The sequence below is a fragment of the Doryrhamphus excisus genome, linkage group LG20, assembly GCF_037039965.1.
Source record: "Doryrhamphus excisus strain RoL-2023G ecotype Guam linkage group LG20, RoL_Dexc_Guam_v1.1, whole genome shotgun sequence".
Lineage (NCBI taxonomy): Eukaryota > Metazoa > Chordata > Actinopteri > Syngnathiformes > Syngnathidae > Doryrhamphus > Doryrhamphus excisus.
The window spans coordinates 13,571,735-13,593,929 of NC_136376.1; the positions used below are offsets into that span (position 1 = coordinate 13,571,735).

Here is a 22,195-nt window from a genome sequence, read left to right on the forward strand (position 1 = left end):
AATGCCATAATGGGTACCATAGTAAGTGTCAATATAGTGATATATATAGCACATCATGACTGGTTCAAGACTCTTCATCCTTGTATTTAGCAAACATCAACTGCTTGTATTGTTTCTTGAATTGGCTCATCGTTGTGCATTGTTTGATTTCCTTACTCAATCCATTCCATAGTTTGATTCCACATACTGAAATGCTATGGCTAGCATAACGTAGTCCTAGCATAGAAGTGTTTCAAATGTACTTCTTCCCTGAGATCATATTTCTCCTCTCTTGTAGAGAAGTATTGGATGATATTTTTAGATAATTGGTTATTTTTAGCCTTATGCATTATTTTAGCTGTTTGAAGATGAACTATATCAGCAAGTTGAAGTATTTGTGATTTTAGAAATAAGGAGTTAGTATGTTCTCTGTAGGCGGCATTATGAATTATCCTTACTGACCTTTTTTTCCAGTACATTTAGCGAGTGAAGATTGCTTTTATAGTTATTAGCCCATATTTCCACACAATAAGTAAGATATGGTAGAACCAGAAAGCAATAAAGAGTGTGGAGTGATTTCTGATTTTTGCAAATTTTGCTTTGTTCAATCCTGAAATATTTCTGGCCAACTTATGTTGTATATTTGTAATATGAGGTTTCCAGCTCATATTTTCGTCTATTGTGATCCCCAGAAATGTATTTTCGTTCAGCCAGCCTTTCAATGTCCACACCGTCTATTTGTATTTGCTGGTACGTGTCCTTTCTGCTGTTACCAAACAGCATGATTTTAGTTTTACTTAGGTTCAAGGACAATCTATTATCATCAAACCATCTTTTTAGTATGATCATTTCTTCTCTAAGGAAGGAATTAACGGGGACCAGTACCCGTGAGTCCCACTTCAGTAAAAAAAAAAAAAAAAAACTTGCGAGTTTTGAACGACTCGTTCATGTCTCGCACATCTGTCACCGGCTCACGAGGTGCGCTGCTGCTGCTTTTGGCGCGTGCGTGTGCTGACGTTTCACCGCGGACACTCAGTCATTCAGTCAGCCAGTCAGTCATTCAGTCAGTCAGTCAGCCAGTCAGTCAGTCAGTCAGAGTACAGCCTCGAGAGAAGAGCAAAGGCTATCACAAACACACACAATCATGTCGGGGGGCACGGATGATTCGACTTGTGAAGAATGCTTTTCTGTACACTCAGCCAACAGCACGGAGTTGCACCCTGCACTGTCCACGGTGGACGACGATGAACTTTTGCGATACATCTGGACGGAGTATTTGCACCCCAAACAGTACGAATGGGTTCTCATCGTGGCTTATGTCGTCGTGTTCGTCGTGTCACTCATTGGCAACTCCCTCGGTAAGTAGCAATTATGAGATGGACTTATTAAACTTCAATGCAAAAATGTGTATGTCTAACATGAGATACAACTCTGTCGTATACAAAATAATAACCGTGCTTTCCCCTGCATAATCTGAAGTGCAGTAACAGGTGTCATTGCTTCCAAATGTCTTACTGTGTCTGCCGCAGGAATAATGAATGGCAGTATTTAAAGATGAAGCTGGAGTTGTCTACGATAAAATAGATTTTTTTTTTATTGCAGAAACACAACACAAATACTAGATGTAATAATATGCTTATTATTAATGTTAATGCAGTGGTGCACTGCATCTGAATGAAATGTATTTCTGTTTTCTTATGTAGCAATAGATGGTAACCAATTCTACACCTCAGCTGCTGCAACCAGAATAATGATTTTAAATTATTAATCTATGAAAATCAATCTATCAATCAAAACTATTATTATTTTGCAAAAGATATTCCAAAATGATGCATGTTTGGTTAATTGGAGACCCTAAATTGTCCATAGGTATGAATATATTGTAAATGTGAGTGGTTGTTTGTTTATATGTGCCCTGTGGTTGGCTGGTGACCAGTCCATCATGTACTGCCTCTAGCCCTAAGTCAGATGGACAGTTTTTTTTTTTGGTAACTAATTAAGATGCTATAGGCTCCAACATGCAACTGGCCCTAGTGAGGATAAGCGGTACAGAAAATGGATGGATATTAAGATGCTAATAATAAACCTTAATAATAAGTAATTAAAGTTAACAAGACTCTTAGTACAGTAGATTAAAGGGGTAATTTTTGGCCCTTTTGTATTGAGTTGTGGACTCCTATAGAGCAGCTACACACAATAAACCACACAAAATGCTTTCTAGATCTTCCAGAATCTGTACCTATTCTGGCTGTATTTTTTTGGATTCCCAAAACGATCTGTTGTAATTTATTCCACCCATGGCCCGCCTCCAGACATGCACTCTGCTGTGATTGGTCACACTCTCCAAGCACTCCGGAGTACTTCTGAACTACTGCCAAACCCCACTTTGTTATTAAATGAATGAACACTTTGGACTAGGGATCGACCGATATGGTTTTTTTGGGGCCGAGGCCGATACCGATTTTTTTCCATCACCTTTAGCCGTTGGCCGATTTTGCTTGGGCCGATATTTGTGGCCGATACCGCTTTTGATCCCTCAATTTACATGAAAAAATGACCATGATAACAAATATTCCAGGTCTCAAGTTTAAACAAATATTTATTGAAATGTAAACACTGAACACAGTAGGATTCAGCTTTTTTAAACACACATTTAAACGGCATGATCAACTTTAAAAGGAATAAATATTCAACCATGTGCAAAACATTTCTGTCGTAGTTTAAATTTATTTAGCATCGATGTGATGACTGCTCCTCCGCAGTGTGACGCACACCCTCGCCCCCCGCGTCCACACACACAAACACATCACATTGACACAATTTAGTACGAAATATAAAACATCTCTCATCTCTTTCTCTCATCATTAAAGTTCGTGTTGTGCACGCTAAAGACCTCTCATAAGCAGACACGGCTGCTCCAATTCCTTCTGTGTGTGTGTGTGTGTGTGTGTGTGCGTGCGTGCTCGGAGAGAGCGCACACACATAACATGACACGCATTTAAAGTTGCATAGTTGCTCATTCTTGTTCTGCTCAACTAGTGAGAGTGCTTTTATTCGTCTGTTGCGTTGGTATGTGATGTTTTTGGGCTTTCTTGTTGTCCCACCATGACTTAAATTGTTATGCCTAGCGATCACCCAGTGAAATGTGATGGGCTTAGTAAGGTGTAAAAAGCAAGCTAACTCTATTACTTGTGAAAACGCGCTCTTGATGTGATTCAACAGTGGGGGCGCGGTACTCTGCCGCGGGGCAACACAAAGCTGCCCCGACGGATACCTGACTGTAAATCATGCGGTGGAAAATATATCGGCGAATCCACGCGCGTATCGGCCGATACCGATACACGGAAAAAACGTAAATATCGGCCGGCCGATGTATCGGTCAATCCTTACTTTGGACAGTGTTCACCAGTGTTTGACTGAAAAGTGGTTAGGAGCTACTGGTAGCTTATGTGCTACTGCTTGAACTGAAAGAGTAGTACGGCACTGCTGGTGCAGTGGAGCACAGGAAAAGCTGGGTAGGAGGGTGCTGCCTCCACCTTGCCTGCCCGAGGAGGAGCACTCATTGTTGGACACATTTTGTCAGAAGCACCGTCGTTGCCATGGAGCTCAGGAGAACTGGGATGCAAAGGTGCTGTATCCACCTCGCTTGCCCGAAGAGGAGCACTCTTTTTGGGGCACAGAATGGGTCCACTTCTGGTGCTGTGAAGCTATAAGTGCAGACAATCTTGGCACAACATCAGTAGTGGAAATGTGGTCATTATACGTTTTTTTGTGGGACTACCATTGTTCAAGACTTGGCATGAGCTAGGCATGGCATCCCGCCGTGGATAAGCGGACGCCAGATCAGGAGGAGGCGTGGCATCCCGCCGTGGAAGAGCGGACGCTGGATCAGGAGGAGGCGTGGCATCTTGCCGTGGTAGAGCGGACGCCGGATCAGGAGGAGGCATGGCATCTCGCCGTGGAAGAGCGGACGCCGGATCAGGAGGATGCGTGGCATCCCGCCGTGGAAGAGCGGAGGCCGGATCAGAAGGGGGCGTGGCATCCCGCCGTGGAAGAGCGGAGGCCGGATCAGGAGGAGGCGTGGCATCCCGCCGTGGAAGAGCGGACACCGAAGGAGGAGGCGTGGCACCCCGCCGTGGAAGGGAAGGAGGCGAAGGAGGAGTGAGTCCTGGATCTTGGCTGGACTGTGGAGCAGAGGAAGAGGAATGTGAGTCTTGGTCAAGAGGAAACGTACCGGGCAGCACATCCCGGTTAGCCGGAAGAACCGATTGTGCTGGAGGTCCGGCGGGCTGTTCCTCTTTGGGCGACCAGCAGAGGGCACCACACTCCACGGACGAGGTGTGATGTGCGTCCTCCGACACACAGCTGGTCGTACTAGCCCCCCCTTCCAAAGGCGGATTCCAGACACCGTATGCCACTGGACGTGGAACCAGGGACGGGAGGAGGGGGACCTGGAGGAGGGTCTTGAGGAATCTGTGGAGTCACGCAGCTTGGCACGGGAGCCGGGGAGCTGAAGCAGCGTGAGCGGGGCACCCCGGCTTGGTGCGGAGGTTAGGGAGGAGACGGCTTCGCCCGCTGAAGCCTTGCTGGAACTGGCCGAGACGTGCGTTGGCGTCATCGTCGGCGGGCTGGTGTGTCAGCGCTGGGTCCGGGGTACACCCACATCATGGGGATAAGCGTGCCGTCCGGCCCCCACACCATGTCTTCCAGCTCCTCCGGAGTGAACTTTGCGCACTCCTCCTCCATCGCCTTAAAGAACTGCAGGGTCCAGAAATCCATCTCCGCGAGGTCATCGTCTGGTGGGTTCATTCTGTCACGGTGCGGCTTGAGAGTTTTAAGGTTTGACCCCAGGATGCAAAGATTAGGACCCAAAGGCAGGTAAAAATTTATTTATTTTCGCTATGCAGCAGGATGGCGCCTAACATGGCAAACTCAACACAAGACATGGCAATGAACCCACAAACAAACGGAGCCTGCACCTGAACTAAATAGCAATCACAAATTGAAAAAAGGTGCGGGAGAAAGTAGAGAGGAACGGAAAACAGAACAGAGCAACAGAGGAAGTCAATACAAAATAAGGGCACGAACGAGGAACAGAGAAAAAGACGAAAACTAAGAAAGCTGTCACGAGGGGGTGAAGCCCGATCGTGACACAACAGAGTCTAACAAACGCAGAGGGATGTAGATCATTCCAAAGAAAAGATCGGCCCCCTCTGGTCCGGAAACGGGTATGTGGAACCATCAGTGGGTTCTGGTCCATAAACCAGAGAGAACAAACAAGGGTGTAGGGCAGAATCAGTCCTTTGATACAACTCAATACCATACTCAAGCCAAAATGTAAAAATCTCTCTGATAGGAGACTGGCAAGCAATGGGGAGTTTTTAGAATGGGCGATATATACATTTGATCTATTTGTGCGAGTCAGAATCCTTGCTGCAGAATTTTTGCACCAGTTGTAGGCGAGACAGCTCTTTCTTGCCTGAACAAGAGAAAATACTATTGCAATAGTCTAATTGTGAAGACAAAGGCATTAATGATTAGCTCCAAATCATCATATGACACCATGGTACAGTGCTGCTCTAACGGCGTGTCCTTGTCAAAAATAACACCCAAGTTTCTAAGGGATGACTTGTATGACTGGCCCATGTCACCCATGCACTGCTTAATTGCTGGGATAGAGTCATCAGGGGCGAGAATCAGGGTTTGTGTTTTATTGACGCTTAGCGGCACAGAGTTAACACTCAACCAGTTCTTGATTTCCTCTAAGCAGCTTTTCAGGGAGTCTAACTTCTGAAATTCGGATGGCTTGAAGGAGGAGTAAAGCTGGATGTTATCAGTGTATAAATGATACGAAACATTACAGAACTTTTGAATGATCTTTCCCAAAGGAAGCAAATACAACATAAACCGGGCAAGCCCCAAAACAGAACCCCGGGGGACTCCACACAGCAGCTCTGCTGACTCAGACTCTACTTGGTAGACCAGATAGATAGGAAGCAAACCAATGTAGAATGGACCCCGACAGACCTACATGGCGCCCCAGCCTTTCCAACAGCATCTGGTGGTCAACTGTGTCAAAGACCACAACGGTGTATTTCCCAGAATATCACTTGACACTTTCAATTTTCAACTTTCAAGTTTCCGTGGTTGCACACCATAGATCAAGACAACTTTACATGGTGTACGTGACAGACTTGTACCACATAAAATACATTTCTTTTTCTCCCATTGCAGAAAAAACAGTTAAAAAAATAACAGAATGGTAAAAAAGATTGCTGTCGGTGTATAGTTGTGTCTTTAAACACCAAGTGTGTCTCATTTCAGTAGCTCAAGCAGCAAAAACAAAACAAATACTTTGTATTGAGTTGTGGACTCGAGGGAAATTTACGGAAACCAGATTGAAATGCCTCATGGATATTACATTGGTAAAGATAAAAATACAGCTGCTCAAACACTTTTTGAAAAAGCCTGAATTGAAGGACATCGGATGAGCACGAAGACGGTTTCACTAAGACAACCACATGTCGCGGGGAAGGTTCACTGACAGCAAACGTACCACATGATGGGGGGGGGGTGGTTTGTCCTTCATCGTCAACAAGAAATCTCAGCAAGGCATTGCTGTCAGTTTTACAAGATGCAGGTGTAACAGGTGTGGCTGGGGATAGAAGGTATCCCCTTGTTTTTTTGATTGGTTGTTTGAGTGTAGCAAACTATTTCTAGTTCTAGCCTCCTTCACCATTTCATTTTATGAGAACACTAAGATTCCTAAGATAAAGTCTGTGGAGTTTAATGGTTTCACTTAGGGGCCATCCATAATTTTCAACATTTTCACGAGCGTACAAACCGTACTAGGGGGGGGGAGGGGGATAAGACATCAACGTACGCTTTTTTGAAAACCAGAAAATCTCGATGTCTGTATGTTCGAACCGCGGGACGCAGTCAAATTTTAGAGCGAATAGACTGGTCCCCTGCCGTCGTATGCTAGCGCGAGAGCGTACCAGTCCACGCAATACTCCACGTGGCTCTGCGTGCTTCGCATTCCAACACAACAATCAGACAATGGCCGACCCCGGTGATTTCGATTACCTATTTTCGTTCATCAAAAAGAGAATTACTGCCATTCATCGCTCACCGAGCAATGCATACGAACAATACATCAATGTTTACTGCTTTGTGCGTTCGGAAAGAAAGCGGAAGGACGCTGTCGCGGCTGGCCAGGCGACTTGGAAAGGTTCCAAATCGAAGGAATCGAGCAGGGCGGATTTGTTCCCAAGTGCCGTTGTGAAAATGGAGAAGATCAAAACTAAACCGACCATCTTGAATCTATTCGCCAGCTCTGTGTTTATTTTCTATATTTGGGCATGGACCTGGCTGTGATTGCCATTTTCTGAATGACTCTGTGGTGGTGAATTTGACTTTGTGGACAGTGCAGTAACAATCAATGTGATTTTCACTTCCTGTGATACACTGACTACACTATAGGTGTGATTGTTAAGCCTTTTCAAAACAGTTGTGGCATCTTTATTGCATACTTTGAGTTCAAGGGCATTGAGTTGAGTTCAAGGGTTGTGTCCATCATTTCAAAGAAGATTTGATCTCCTCAGGCTTTTGGAAACCAGGGGCAACTCTTCTGCTCCTTGAGTAATCATGTGTGTATACAAGAAGTATTCCCTTGTTTAAAAAATCCTGTGGAAAACAGTTGTTGCATCAGGACTTTTCTACATGTATCATTTGATAGAAAGAACAATACAAAAAGACCAAATTTGTAATACATTTGGATTTTCTTGAAAGAAAAATACAAAAAAGAGGCATTTGATATAATTTTTTATCTTGTTCGTGTTCAATACAATGTTGATGGGCAGTGACTGATTGACCAGAGTCCCAAAATAGAGCCAGGGAACACTATTGGACATGTTCGAATTTCCTGGCTGTATTGGGTCAGTTGGTCATGGACCTATCAACATTTTTCATTTGGGATTGTACTCTTTTTAGGGGGGGGGGGGGGGGGGGGGGTTGCTCAAAAGAGTACTCTTTGTACTCTTGTGAAAATGTTGAAAATTATGGATGGCCCCTTAAGCACTCTGTCTTTCGACATGGTCTGTTAAGACTAAGGGTATCCTCATTTATCCATGGGCACATTTTTCTCTGTGCTGACATCATTTTAACCAGAATAATCTGATTCAGTATTGTTCCACAGTGAGAATTAAAACGGTGCATAAAATTGTCCACATTGAGGCACAGCGTCAAACATAGTGGAAAATCTGTCAACAGTATTTCCAGTGATGACACGCCTCTTGCACCAACTTCTGACAGGTTGGGGTCAGGAGTAAAATGCAGTTCAAACAAAACAAGACTGTGATGACTCAAATGGACATCATTTACGGCAGGGGGGGTCAAATATTTGGACTCGTGGGCCGCATTGAGTTAACAAAATTGTCCGGGGGGCCAGAACATATATTTACACACACTATTTTATGCTTATAATTTTCCTTGAATTATTTGTCTAATTTTATCTGTAAAAGTGTTATACTATCAGCTATACTATCAGTATGTTCTCATATCCCTTTCAGACCACATCAAACCATGTAATATAATTTTACGGTTTTGTTCTTTTGTTTTTTTTACTCAATAAGACATCCGACTTGCAAGTCATGTTGCCAGTTTCTGTGTTAAAAGTTGAAATGCTTACAAAGCAACTGGCCCCCGGGCCATAGTTTGCCCACCCCTGATTTACAGACACATTACAAATGTCTCGTGAAAAAACAAAAGTCCAAAATGTGACCTTTTTGGTGAGTAGGCTCTGAAACTGCTGTTCAAAATGAAAAGTTTCAGTCAAAGTCAAACGCTCCATTGCAAAGCAAGATGAGCTGTCATCAACATCAACATGAAGGTTAAACTCTCCAAGGATCAAGACCGATTCTAGTTTTAATATAGAAGATAAAAAGTCACTAAAATCCTTTAAAAAGATGGAAGCGATTACAGGAGGATCATAGATCAACACGCAGTAGAAGGGATGAGAAAAAAAACACCTTTGCTGTCTATGATTCAAAAGAAGCAAATTCCTGAGACTGAATCACCTCGCAGGTGTAATCGTCCTGAATCACAATAGCCAAACCACCACAGCAGAACATCCAGCTGGGCAGAGGTCATTTGAGTGAATGAATTCCTCCTCTCTCTGCCAAGTCTTTGAAAGGCATATTGTATCTCGACTTTCGAAGAGGAACAGTGGATATTCACAATTGTCACATTTGCAACTGAACCGCTTGCATGCAAAATTTCCCTTCATAGCGTAACCTCCTTTGCACTACACGGCACTTCACTTCCTGGTTGTTGCGGAGCATGGATTTCAATGGGAAAGATGCATGGTGAGCTGTTATAAAATGCACTTCTGCAACATTCTGTCGTTTTATTCGCCTTAAAAATGCATCATATATAATATCCTCTATTGTGGAATTGCATCATCACTTCTTTATGTCTCTTGCGTTCAAAAAAACTTAAAAGACGCATGAATATGTCTTTGGGAGTGAGCGGTCAGGTTGAAAAATGTAGCGAATGAGTTAAAGATACAGTCTTCATCCTTGATGATGGTTGCCACATTTGATTAGTTGAGACTGGGCCGGCAGAAAATACTGCTTTCTCCACTGAGAATTTTGTAATTGGTGATTTCACTTCACTTTCCACTTTTCTTTTCTTTTACGCACTGCAAACAAAGTTAAGTTAATAAGTTAACTAAAAAGACCAAAATGATGTTGGCCATCCTTAGTGTTGTGATCAGTGACTACATATTACTCCACCTGCATTCTTGTACGGAATTCTCTTTTTGTTTTTGTACAGTCTTAATCATTTATACTGCGACTGCGATATAACCATGAAACATGGTAACACGGACCTCCATAAAAACAGGACCCTCTCTGTTATGACTGCAGACTGAAGAACCTTTCTCCACACGATGACACAGTCGGACTTTTTTCAGCAGTGCAATTCCAACGCCATATGCAGTGGCAACTCTGAATTCTCTCAACTGTGAATGATTGTTTGTCGACATGTGCTCTGCAATTGACTGGCCACCAGTCCAGGATATATACCCCACCGCTCGCCCGAAGCCAGCTTGGATAGGCTCCAACACTATTTACACACTATTTGCAGGCTGCTAGAAGCTAGCTAGCTAGCAAGCCACACTTTCAAGCCCCCCGTGAAGCATCACCGGACATTCTTCCAGCTGGCTGCATTTTACATATTGGAGTTCCAACAAAGTTTTAACTCTGATTTTAGTATAAATTGTGCTTCTTGTAGCTCATGGTAAACTGGAGCGTGTTTACTCGACTCCACTTACCGAAAAAGGTGGGTTCTCTGCATTTTTTTCCTGTGATGATGGACTACCAGGAACAGTGTTTTCTGAAATGCCTAGTATTTCAACAATTTACACGTGTGTAGTATTTATGCTCTGATTTTCCAACTTCTACTTACACATACACTTATTTGCCCCTCCATCTCTTCGAGGTGGGGCTGACAACAACTGGAAGGGATGTCACAACCGGACATGATGTCACATCAAACCCAGCAACTGGCAGTTACAGCTGGCCCTCTGAGGGCAGCCATAAATGTCTTGTGGCCTTCAGTGAAAATGAGTTTGACATCTTTGCCCTAGGCACTTGCCCTCAGGGGATTCCACGCCGCCATCATAAGTGTTGTTCCATTTCTCAGAGAAGTTGAAAAGAACTGGTAAGATCAGCCCTTGGAGGGCTGAAGGAGAGAGTCAATGTTGACGGGCATGGGTTGGCACTAATGAACGGTTGTATTCGGACCCAATGATGGTCCTTTTCAGACCTGCAACCAATGAACGCGAATGGGAAATATAATAGCATGTAATCATGCTCGCGGACTGATTGCAGCGGCAATTTGCGGGTGTAAATTGTTCGGTCATTACGTGACAGCAAACGCAGTGACGTCACTCAAAATGAGCCAAAAATGAGCCACCCACTGGTTTTAGGGCGATGCGCAGGGTTTCATATTGTATTTGATATTCATATGAGCTAGTCTGTTTGACGCAATTCAAGGCAAAATAAGGTTCGACTCTTTGCTGTGATTTTAAATTGGTATCATGTAAACATGATTTTAAATGGGTAATTTTGTCAGGAGAATAATGTACGACAACACTTGTAAATGGGTTTGTTGATGGAGGTGATCATGAAGAGGATACATTGAATTAGATAAACCTGATCCCTCAAGTATTGGATTATTTTTAAATCCTGAGTGTAAAATGTCACACAGGCTCTTTAATGTGTTCCATCAACCTGAGGCTGGAGCCAAGGGAATTCCACCCCGACCTTCCCCTACACACACACACACACACACACACACATTTTAGGCAGACTGACGCATGTTGCAGAACATGGACAGTGAACCACTCAAGTCATACTTGCCCTTTTTCTCCCTTCCTTCATCAAACTCCCCCGGTAGCAGCCTGGTCTTCATCTCAGTGATTCAGAGGAGGATTAAGGATTTGTGTTACGATGAAGGAAGTGTCCACTGACCTACGAGCTCCTGGACACCCCTGCCTTATAACTACTATTATTCCACCCATCCATCCAATTTCTATACCGCGTATCCTCACTAGGGTTGCGGGCATGCTGGATCCTATCCCAGCTGTCTTCGGGGGAGAGGCAGGGTGCACCCTGGACTGGTGGAATGTCAACCCAGAGAAAACCCATGTGCACACAGGGAGAATATGCAAAAATTTAACCCAGGTCTTCTTGATCTCCTGACTTTGTGGCCTGCATGCTAAACACTCTTCTATCGTGCGGCCCTAATGGTAACTTGAAACAAATTCTAATATAAAAATGTCTTCAAACTGTGTTATTTGTATGACTCCAACCATTTTAAACATTTTGTTTTGCTGAATTTAGCAAATTTCATCATCAAATATAGGCTTGAAACCCGAGGTAGCAACCAGCCGAGCTTCAGTTCTGAATGTGCAATTCATGGGTGACATGGCGCATGCTTATCAGCATGTCGCTCCGAGTTTGCAGAAACATTTCTTATGTACAGTCATTCCTCATTTATCACGGTGAAGCAGTTCCAGACTTGACTGTGATTCATGAATTTCCACAATGTAGGATTAAAAATAGTTTAATAATAAATTGAATATTTTTGTAGGTTTTGGAGCATAAAAAGCCTGTTTATGACCTTCAAAAAATAGTAGCACCCCTATAGTCACCTTTATAAGACGTAAAAATGTAAGACTGTCACATAAGAGTGGTTAGCGTGCAGGCCACACAGCTAGGAGACCCGAGTTCAATTCCACCCTCGGCCATCTTTATTCCGGCTTTCTCCCACATTCCAAAAACATGCTAGGATAATTGGTGACTCCAAATTGTCCATAGGTATGAATGTGAGTGTGAATGGTTGTTTGTCTATATGTGCCCTGTGATTGGCTAGCCACCAGTCCAGGGTGTACCCCGCCTCTTGCCCGAAGACAGCTAGTATAGGCTCCAACATCTCCACGACCCTCGTGAGGAGAAGCGGTAGAAAATGAATGAATGAATGAACATAATAACTCACCCGCTACGAGATCTCTGTCGGAGAGTAGTTACCTCTGCAGAATCTTCATGATTTGTGATTGTAGTAATCAGAAACTACTAATCGGTCAATTTTCCAAATGTTGTTTCATTTTCACCTGTACTGCATAATAACGGAACGAAAATGAACAAATTAACGGTGTATCCGTCACCTCCCACTGAAATGATTGCAGCGTGGCTTGAAAGTGTCTTCAAAGGTGTGCTTGCTAATGTTGGCCGCAGCTGCAGCTTATATTTGTGAATTAATGAGCATCATATAATACCCACTTTTTCCTCAACTCTAGGAAAATTTACATCTTAATTTCATTATTCCAGGTGATTAAGATGCTGGTGTATATTTTCTGAAGTCATTTCTGTTGTGTTCACATACTGACACAACCTGTTCACACTGTTCACAACCTGTGCACTGCAACACGTGCAAGTTGTAATAATGAGCTACTTAAGTGGTTGAGGAGATGTATATACAAATATTTTAGATGATTTGTACTCAAGTTCAAACTTATAAGCCTCAACTTAGCTAAAATAGAAGAATGCATTCTGACTATATGATACATTACTTTTATTCAACTACTTTATCATAAGTACTCCCACACAGTATTGTAATACTAATGAAAATAGAGCACTGTCACATGTTCATTAAATTAAATATAATAAACAAAAATATTATATATGATTACATGCAGGTGATCCCCATGCACACAAAGGACAATACTATGATATGCACACCAGGCCAGTAGGGGGCGCTGGAACGTCACACTAAGCATACAACATGGATCAGAGTCTTTCATTCAAAGTGAGAATTAGTTTTAGAAATCATGACTTTTGAGGAAAATGAGGAATCAGTAATATCATCATAGGTGGGGGAGCAGCATAACAAAGCCCGCTCCTTTGCAACGCGTGTCCCAAACTCCTTTCAGGGCTCACTTCCAAATACGCAAACCTTATTATCTGAAACTTTGGCATCATTTAACGCAACAATACAACATTCTAACGACATTTATATTTATAGAAAAGTGGAAAAAGCATAATAGATCCCATTAAAGTCCACCAGTGTTAAACACTGAGCCAAAAAACACAGCCTGGGCTGTCAAGTCATTGGAAACAACACCATTATCTGCCACAACTAACAGCAGACCAGTGGTAAATCCTAACATCATCATACCCAGTAGACCTTACCTTAAATATCAATCCCTGATCCCTCTCAGAAGGTGTCAGTCTGTACGATATGTACACATCATGTCTTTGAGAAGCTTTGTAACTGTGTGATGTCTTTCAGTTTGTTTTGCAGTGTGGAAAAACCGTCACATGCGCACGGTGACCAACTATTTTATCGTGAACCTCTCCATTGCTGATGTGTTGGTCACCATCATCTGCCTGCCTGCGAGTCTAGTGGTCGACATCACAGAAACATGGTTCTTTGGACAGACACTTTGCAAGGTTGTCCCCTATCTGCAGGTAAAAAAAAAAGTTTGTTCCTTGCCTAAATCAGTGGTTCACAAACTTTTTGGAGATGAAATTATCATCAAAACTGAATATTTTTTTGGATTAATAATTACAATTTCCAAGGGCACCTCCCCCCCCCGCCATAAGCCACCGGCCTAAAATTAAGCGTTGTCTCGTTACAACTTGTTACATGTTATTCAAAGTTGGCAAAGGGAACATGTTGAATAGGAAATGAATAAATGCCTTAGCGATTGATGTGAACTGCATTAACAATTGATTGAACAAAGAGGACATAGAATTGAATAAGCTTTGGGGGTTCCACTGTCATCCTCATGCATCATGGTAGCCTTTTCTAATAATGAACAGTCTTTTAAAGATAATTATCATCAGCATCTTCAACAACCAACACATCTTATTGGGCACTTGGAAAATCCCTAAATCAAAGCACCCTTGTTAATGTTCCTTGAGACTGAAGCTGATATGATTAGCGGTGGATTAAATTAACCCAAGTCAACCTCTCTTTCTTTCTATTTTTTAACATAATTTACTGTCCTATAAGTCATTTAATTTTTCACACAGAATGTGTGAGGCTACTTTTATTGGACATAAAATGAAAAGTTAAGGTGGTTGAGGTGCAAAAATGAAATCTTCCCCAAGAAGTTGTATTAGTCTTGCATAATTAAAAAAATCAGCTATTCATAAAACAAACAGACATTAATGAACCTGTCCATTGTGTATGATTTTTGTCCACAATGTTCATAGCGCGTTTGACAGTTTGGTCTCTATCCAAATTTGGCCAACTTAAGTTATTCCAGAGATTAGGTTTTACTCTATTGCAAATTAACATACAGAGTTTGTGTGTAGGCAACCCTTCAACCTACAAAATTCCTTTATCAAACAGCCCCCCAGGTAGAGAAAAGTATGCATATTGTTTCTTCTCCTGCTTTTCAGACCATCTCTGTCTCCGTATCGGTCCTAACACTGAGCTGCATTGCACAAGATCGCTGGTATGCAATCTGCCACCCACTGATGTTCAAAAGCACCGCCAAGAGAGCTTGCAAGAGCATCGTAGTCATCTGGGTGGTGTCATGCATCATCATGATCCCTCAAGCCATCGTGATGGAAAGCAGCAGTCTGTTGCCAGCGCTCGCCAACAAGACAAGCTTGTTTACTGTATGTGATGAACGCTGGGGAGGTATGTCATGAAACCATCAATTAATATTTAATATTGCTTACAGCACCGACCATCGCATTTCTGGAAATATATATAATTATATATCTCCATGGGACAGCACTGACGAAAAGGCAGGTTGATACGATATAAAATAGTCAGTGCAGCCTGTTGAGCAGGGTAATAATGGTAGCTACTCGAATAAGTTGTAACGACGGACCAAAATACTACAGGTACAGCCTTCCAAGTTTTGGTGTCTCGTGGTTATAGACTTGCTCCCACAAATTACTTAAAAACTTGAACTGTCAAATGATTAACATTTTCAATCTGATTGATCACGGTTTTCAAATTAATTCATGATTAATCACTGTGTCTGAAATACGCCAATTTTTACTGTATTTTATTGAAAGTTAGGTAAATGATGAAAATTATGAAAATGTATTTACGTACATAACACTTTGTTTTTTTAATATGCGCTGTGATTGTCTGGCGCCCGGTCCAGGGTGTACCCCGCCTCTCGCCCAAAGACAGCTGGGATAGGCTCCAGCATGCCCTCCACCCTAGCGAGGATAAACGGTGTAGAAAATTGATGTATGGGTGGTTTTTTAATAGCACAATATTTGAATCAGACGGCGTTATTATGGTGAGGTGTTGCGTTCAAAGACACCACCTCATTTAAGTTGAATTCACATGTTTTGAGGGAATTTTCGGGCATTTCCGAGCATACTTAAATGCAGCAAATTGTACTTCCGCATTAAGAAGGAAGTTATAAATGAGCATCAGACTCTGTGTGACTCAGCGGGGAGCTATGCTGTGCCACCATATGCCATGATGCATATGCGTTAATTACGCAATTTTCTTTTTACATAATTAATATAATACATTTGTTACTGCCGTTAACGTGCTACTTTTGACAGTCCTGTTAGAAAGTTAATTTTGGTCCGGAAGACTGGCTTGAAAACTAGTTACAGCAGAAGAAGACACTATGGCTCATGCACAGCCACACGCTCAACACTGGACTGTCGCAACTAGCATCAAGGATAAAGATTGCATTGCAGCAACTGAAGAATGACAAGGAGGTGGTCGATCAGCAATCTTAGGGCGACGATGACTGGTCAATCACTGATACAGCATTGTATACCGCAATCTAGTATACATGTCCCAAAGGACAAAGAGGGCGTGCAACTGCCACACAAAAAGGGCAATAATCCGAAGCCATTGACTGTAGTTGGTGTCAAACACGAAAGATAAGCAAGGTCCATTAATTTGGTAGAGGGACGTAGGACGTATGACCTATGATAGGGAAAGCAAACCTTCTCATTCTTTCACCTTGATCATGAAACACCGGTGAAGATACTACTGGCCTTCTACTTCACATTAAGTTGCCGGTTGATAACAAAAACACAACTGATGTCAGAAAAAATGAGCACAGTCAGAACGCGACAACGGTGGTTCAGAGTTGAGTTTTTGCTTTTTGTGAGATACAGCCACAACAGTAGCCTGTGTTAGGGACATCAAGTCTGGTGCTTGTGTGTCTCACTGAACATTACAGTAACATCACTGGCACCTTGTGACCAGTGTAGTACGCTAAATATCATCACATCTTTGAATGCGTCTTCAGAATGTCTTATGTTTGTATTTGGGTTTTGTATTTCAGAAATGCTTAATTTACATCAAAAAAATGATTAAACGTAAAAACCATGCCACAATATTCAGTGTGAAGTGGGTTGCAATGGTTTTACTAAGAGAAATCAACGTAGCATGTTCTTCTGTATTCTTTCAGCTGAGGTCTACCCTAAGGTGTATCACAGCTGTTTCTTCATCGTCACATACTTTGCACCATTGTGTCTCATGGTTGTGGCCTACATTCAAATATGCCGCAAGCTGTGGTGTCAACAGGTGAGTATTCCACCTAGCAGCAACCTTCCCATCACAGTCACGTTCCTCTCGGAGCAACAGATTACGTATATGGCTCATGTGCATTTGACAGATTCCTGGCAGTACATCAGGAATGCAGAGGAAGTGGAAGTCCATGCAGTGCTCCGTTTCCACTCCAGGGCCGGGGGAGTCTGTCCGGGTCAAGACCAACACAGTTTGTGCTGAGATCAAACAGATCAGAGCGCGCCGCAAGACAGCTCGCATGCTGATGGTGGTGCTTTTTGTTTTTGCTCTGTGCTACCTGCCAATCAGTGTGCTCAATGTCATGAAAAGGTATCAGCATCCTCAGTTCTGCACCTTAACTGTTGCATAATTCATTATCAGAGCAGGTAACAATAGCGATCCAGACACAGTGTATGATATTACTAAGTCATTTGGGAGCTTCCTTTCGTAATGAGGTCGGATGATTTTAATTTTTAATTTTTTTATTTTAATGACAGACGATATGATGAAATTCTTTGAATACTTACTTGAATACAGATTTTGCGGTTGCAATTTTTTGGTCCATTAACGCGGGACTCAGCTGCACAGTTAACTAGTGGTTAGCGCGCTGGCCGCACAGCTTGGAGACCTGAGTTCGATTCCACCCTCGGACATCTCTGTTCGGAGTTTGCATGTTCTTGCATGTCGGGCACATTATGTAAATGGTACGTTGTTGGCGATTTTGGAGGTTTTTTAAGAGGACTTTATTGGTAAAATAGGTATGTGCATCCTTAGCTGCCTCATGGTACCTGTTTGAAAAAGAAAAGGCAAAGATGTATGTTTATGTCTCACATAAGGACTGTGGATGATGGGCAAAAATGCAGTTTGTTACTTAAGTATGGCAAACCATTTGGATAAAAAGGAAGAGCATGCACTTGACTTTTTCCCTCTAAATCAATTTGTTCTTTCATTTTGACACAAACATTGTCACCTTGACATTCTCCCTTTACATCTCATTTGAAAGCAGATTATCCATCAATTTGTTAGTAAATTAAATGTGTGGGGAATTGTGCAATAATTTTATGAGGTTATATGTGGTGTTCAAACTTTTTCCATTGAGGGCCGCATATGGAAACCTCAAAGGATGCAGGGGCTATTTTGATATGTTTTATTTTGTAAAAAGGCTAAAAAAAAAAAAAAAAAAAACACTATGTGTTGGCTTTGTGTTTTATCATAACCTTTTGCTCTTTTTATCCCATTGTTACTGTTGTTGTTTTTCGTTGAATTCAATTTCTTGAATGTGCCTCAGGCCACCAAAAATGAGATGCATACCACAAATGGCCCCTGGGCTGTACTTTGAACACCTGCGATATATACTGTCAGTTAAAAGTAGCCTTCTGAGTGCAGCCATAACTGCAACGTGGCCCTCAGTGAAAACAAGTTTGACACACCTGGTGTACAGTGTAAGCGACTTAGGAGTTCATTTAGGTGTAAGCTCCAACTAACACTAAAACGTACTACTTAAGAGTTGCTTGTATCCCTAGGATCACCTGGAATCCATTATTGACTCTCTTACTGATCCTGTTTTGTTTCCCTGCAGAGTATTTGGGGCCTTCAAGAACACAAATGACAGAGAGACGGTCTATGCTTGGTTTACTTTCTCTCACTGGCTTATCTACGCCAACAGTGCACTCAATCCCATCATATACAATTTCCTCAGTGGTAAGTTTGTACACCCGTCTGGGACCTTACCTATAAAGCTTGTGGATGGATGGATGGGTGGATCGATAGATAGATAGACTTTCTTTATTGTCATTGCACAATAACACAGCAGTGACATTGCCAACAAAATGTTGTTGCCTGGCTCCCGTATAATAATAAATAATAATAATAATGTGGTGAATAAATAAATGACATCAAATATCAACAACAATGTACAGCGTAAACAATAAATTGCACAAATAATTTACATAATTTAGAATAAATAATAATAATTTCAAGTTTTGGTTGTGCGTGTGGGCAGGTAGAGGGGCTTATTTGGCATTGAGCAGTCTGATGGCCAGGGGGAAGTAGCTGACTCTAAACCTGGTTGTTCTACAGCAGATGCTGCAGAGCCTTCTCCCTGACGCCAGGCAAGAAAACAAAATGGTGCTGAAAAGTTGTGTACACACAGCAACTAACGTTATACCTCAGAGTTATATAAATATGTATCAATACATATATCAAGTTTAATATGGAAAAAAAAAAAATTTAAACGGTTCCAGTTTATTGGAGGAGCATAGAAAGCATACAAAATGGTGCTGTAGTGCTGCTTTTGTTCACCAGAAGACCCAGAGCCAACCTGGAAAAACTTTAGTTTCTTTTTTACTCATATTGGGACATGCTTATATATTTGTATATATACCTTTTCAATATTGTGATGAGTTTAGTGTTCTTTGAAAGGTGACATTGTGAGTCAGACACTTAAGTTGTTATACTGGTTGACATACTGACCTCCACTGACTTCCAGTGGCTTGACAAGCTTCTTCTGAGTGCTCATGATTGGTTCCTGCCAAAGAAAGAGCTAGTGTTTCCTCACACTGACTAGCAAACCGCACAGTATTTCAAGAGTTGGTATGAGTTCTGATGTAAATGAAATTTATACAAGATTAGCAATTAGCCGTACCGCTGTGTATAAACCACAGAGTTGAAAGTTTAAAGGGGATCTGTTAAGCTTTTTTCCACTTTTCTGACCTTTAAATGTAGTTAGAATGTTGTATTCTTGTGTTAAACAATGCCAAAGTTTCACATAATGAGGTTTGCGCATTTGGAGGTGAGCCCTGAAAGAAGTTTTTGATGGCTCGAAACGCTCGATTTCAAAAGGCGTGGTAAACCTGCCCCTTTGTGATGTCACAGAGGAGCGGACTTCCTTATATGGTTCATAGTTAGGAAGCACTTTCGGTGTGTGACCAATCACTGACTTGCTCCCACCATAAAAATACCTGAAGAACAAGGTTGCACTCACACAGTGTATTAAAAAGACAACAAGACCATATTGCTGACCGGAAAATGTATGCAAACTGAAGCACAATTTTGGGGTACATTTTTTACATTTACCTAAAAAACACGGTAACTGGGGCATACGCTAACCAAGGTTCCACCGTACATAATGCAGTTTGATGACCTTGCACTGGTCTTCATGCATGAACAAATAGCTGCTAAAAAGATCCTAGTAAAACTAAGAGCATTTTTCCTTCTCTCTCTTGTAGGAAAGTTCCGTGAGGAGTTCAAAGCCGCCTTTTCTTGTCACTGTTACTGTCAAGGCCAGAGAGAGCGACCAAAGAGGACGAGAGCTCGAATGAGCACAGACAGTCGAAAGTCGCTATCGACTCAAGTCAACCACACGGACACTGTGTCTCACATATCGGATCAGGTTGTATAGTGCCAGCAGAGCAGCTGTTTGTGTTTACAACAAGCACTTGAATGCATCGTCCGCCATTCAATTTTCCTTGTTCTCAGTTGCCCTTACTTTGGGAACAAGTGTGTGCTGCCGGCCCGTCCTTTCTCGTTGTACCACCCTCCAAGAGACAAAGATAAGCCACAGCAGTTAGGATGTGCTTCAGCCGTCCATCCGTCCGCCAAGCACACTAAAGTGAAGCTCAGCCACCTCACACTGGAAACTCATTTTGTACTCCTGTATCTGCTGGCGCCTCGAGAGATCAGCACATCCCCCAAGACAAATAGACCTTAGTGCAGTTGTCATTTCTACAACAAATGATATGACAATGGTGGATCAGTATATTTGCTTTTACAGTATGTACACATCGCAGCAACCATTTTCTCACAGTGTATCTTCTCATGGGACAATAATATAGAAATGAAACCTGAAAATAGTCGGTGTACAGCTCATGTAATGGTATGATTCATGTTTATCTCTGTGAACCACAGCTCCCCTGCACTCAAGCAGCCCCAGACCATGACACAACCACCACCATACTTGACTGCAAGCAGTGCTCACTGGTATTGCCAACTATTTAGACAATACATTTTCATTATTAGTGGACAGTGAAGTAAATCCAATTTTCCTTTCTATATTGTTTCCCCTTGAGAATATGAACTAAAACGTGTGGAGTGTGTACTCACACAGCATTTACATCTATCTACAAACTCAGCTCAGGTAATACAAGTGTTGGTTTTACATTTGGGGAGCGAAGGGCCAACACATACGCTCATCAGCACAACCGTCTACCTCAAAGGAGTTCACACTGTATTTCATTCACAATTACAAATACAGAGAGTCGATAGTACTAGAATTAGAAGTCCTGACATGTCTGGCCTTTCACCAAACTTACCTCACAACATTTTTACTTTTACAAATGAAGAGGTTTTACTTTCATACAGAGCAGCTGCAAATTGATCTCACTAATGGTAAAAATAACCTGAACTGGAGTACATATTTATGCATATATGTATATGTATGCATGTGTGTATGTATATATGTATGTATGTATGACCTGAATATAAGATGCTATATTTTATTCATTCATTTTCTATGCTGCTTGTGCCCATTAGAGACGTGGGGGTATGCTGGAGCCTATGGAGAGGCTAGGTACACCCTGGACTGGTCACCAGCCAATGGCGGGACATATGTAGACGATTATTCACGCTCACTTTCGTACCTATGGACCAATTAGAGAAACCATTTCCTGATGGTGCGGCCACATGCTAACCACTTGGTCACCATTCTATATTTAATTCTAGAAAAAAAGTCTTATACAGTATATACTGTGCCTGTATAAAGAGACAGGGATTTATACACTCTAACCAGCAGGTGGTGCCAAACTACTCCACATTAAGCCAATCAGGGTTTTCTTCCTGTCACTCACACACACACCAGCGACCTGGAAAAGATGCAGCCACAACGTTGAGAGGAAATTTGACCTTGACACGTTCCGACTGTCATCTGCAGTCTTCTTCAGAAAGGTCAGCTTCCCACTGTGATGTGGTGCTGATCGGTTGTATTTCCGTGGCGTGGACACACCCACCCGGTTGGTCGCACCCCCCAAGCGATCGGCCGTGTTTGTTGGGTTCTGTCTTGATGATTTTGCCCTTGTCCAAGTCCATGATATGGTTATTTATTTTATTTTGGCTGATTTTAACGTTTTGTCATGGGATTTCGAAGATT

The 22,195-nt window shown here is 42.2% G+C and overlaps 1 protein-coding gene across 1 annotated transcript; it reads left to right on the forward strand.

Annotated features, from left to right (window-relative positions):
* The first annotated feature begins 1,072 nt into the window (after positions 1-1,072).
* Positions 1,073-21,242, forward strand: hcrtr2 (hypocretin (orexin) receptor 2). The gene is made up of 7 exons (XM_058058044.2): positions 1,073-1,337; positions 13,834-14,012; positions 14,952-15,195; positions 16,955-17,070; positions 17,162-17,382; positions 18,632-18,753; positions 20,280-21,242. The coding sequence occupies exons 1-7, from the start codon at positions 1,124-1,126 to the stop codon at positions 20,450-20,452; spliced, it is 1,269 nt and encodes a 422-aa protein (XP_057914027.2). The 5' UTR covers positions 1,073-1,123; the 3' UTR covers positions 20,453-21,242.
* The last annotated feature ends 953 nt before the right edge of the window (positions 21,243-22,195 follow it).

Excerpts from the sequence above, each read along its gene's own strand:
- hcrtr2 (XM_058058044.2), top strand. The coding sequence starts at position 1,124 with ATGTCGGGGGGCACGGATGATTCGACTTGTGAAGAATGCTTTTCTGTA. Across the intron at positions 1,338-13,833 it reads ACTCATTGGCAACTCCCTCG|TTTGTTTTGCAGTGTGGAAA; the intron begins GTAAGTAGCAAT and ends GATGTCTTTCAG. Across the intron at positions 18,754-20,279 it reads CATATACAATTTCCTCAGTG|GAAAGTTCCGTGAGGAGTTC; the intron begins GTAAGTTTGTAC and ends TCTCTCTTGTAG.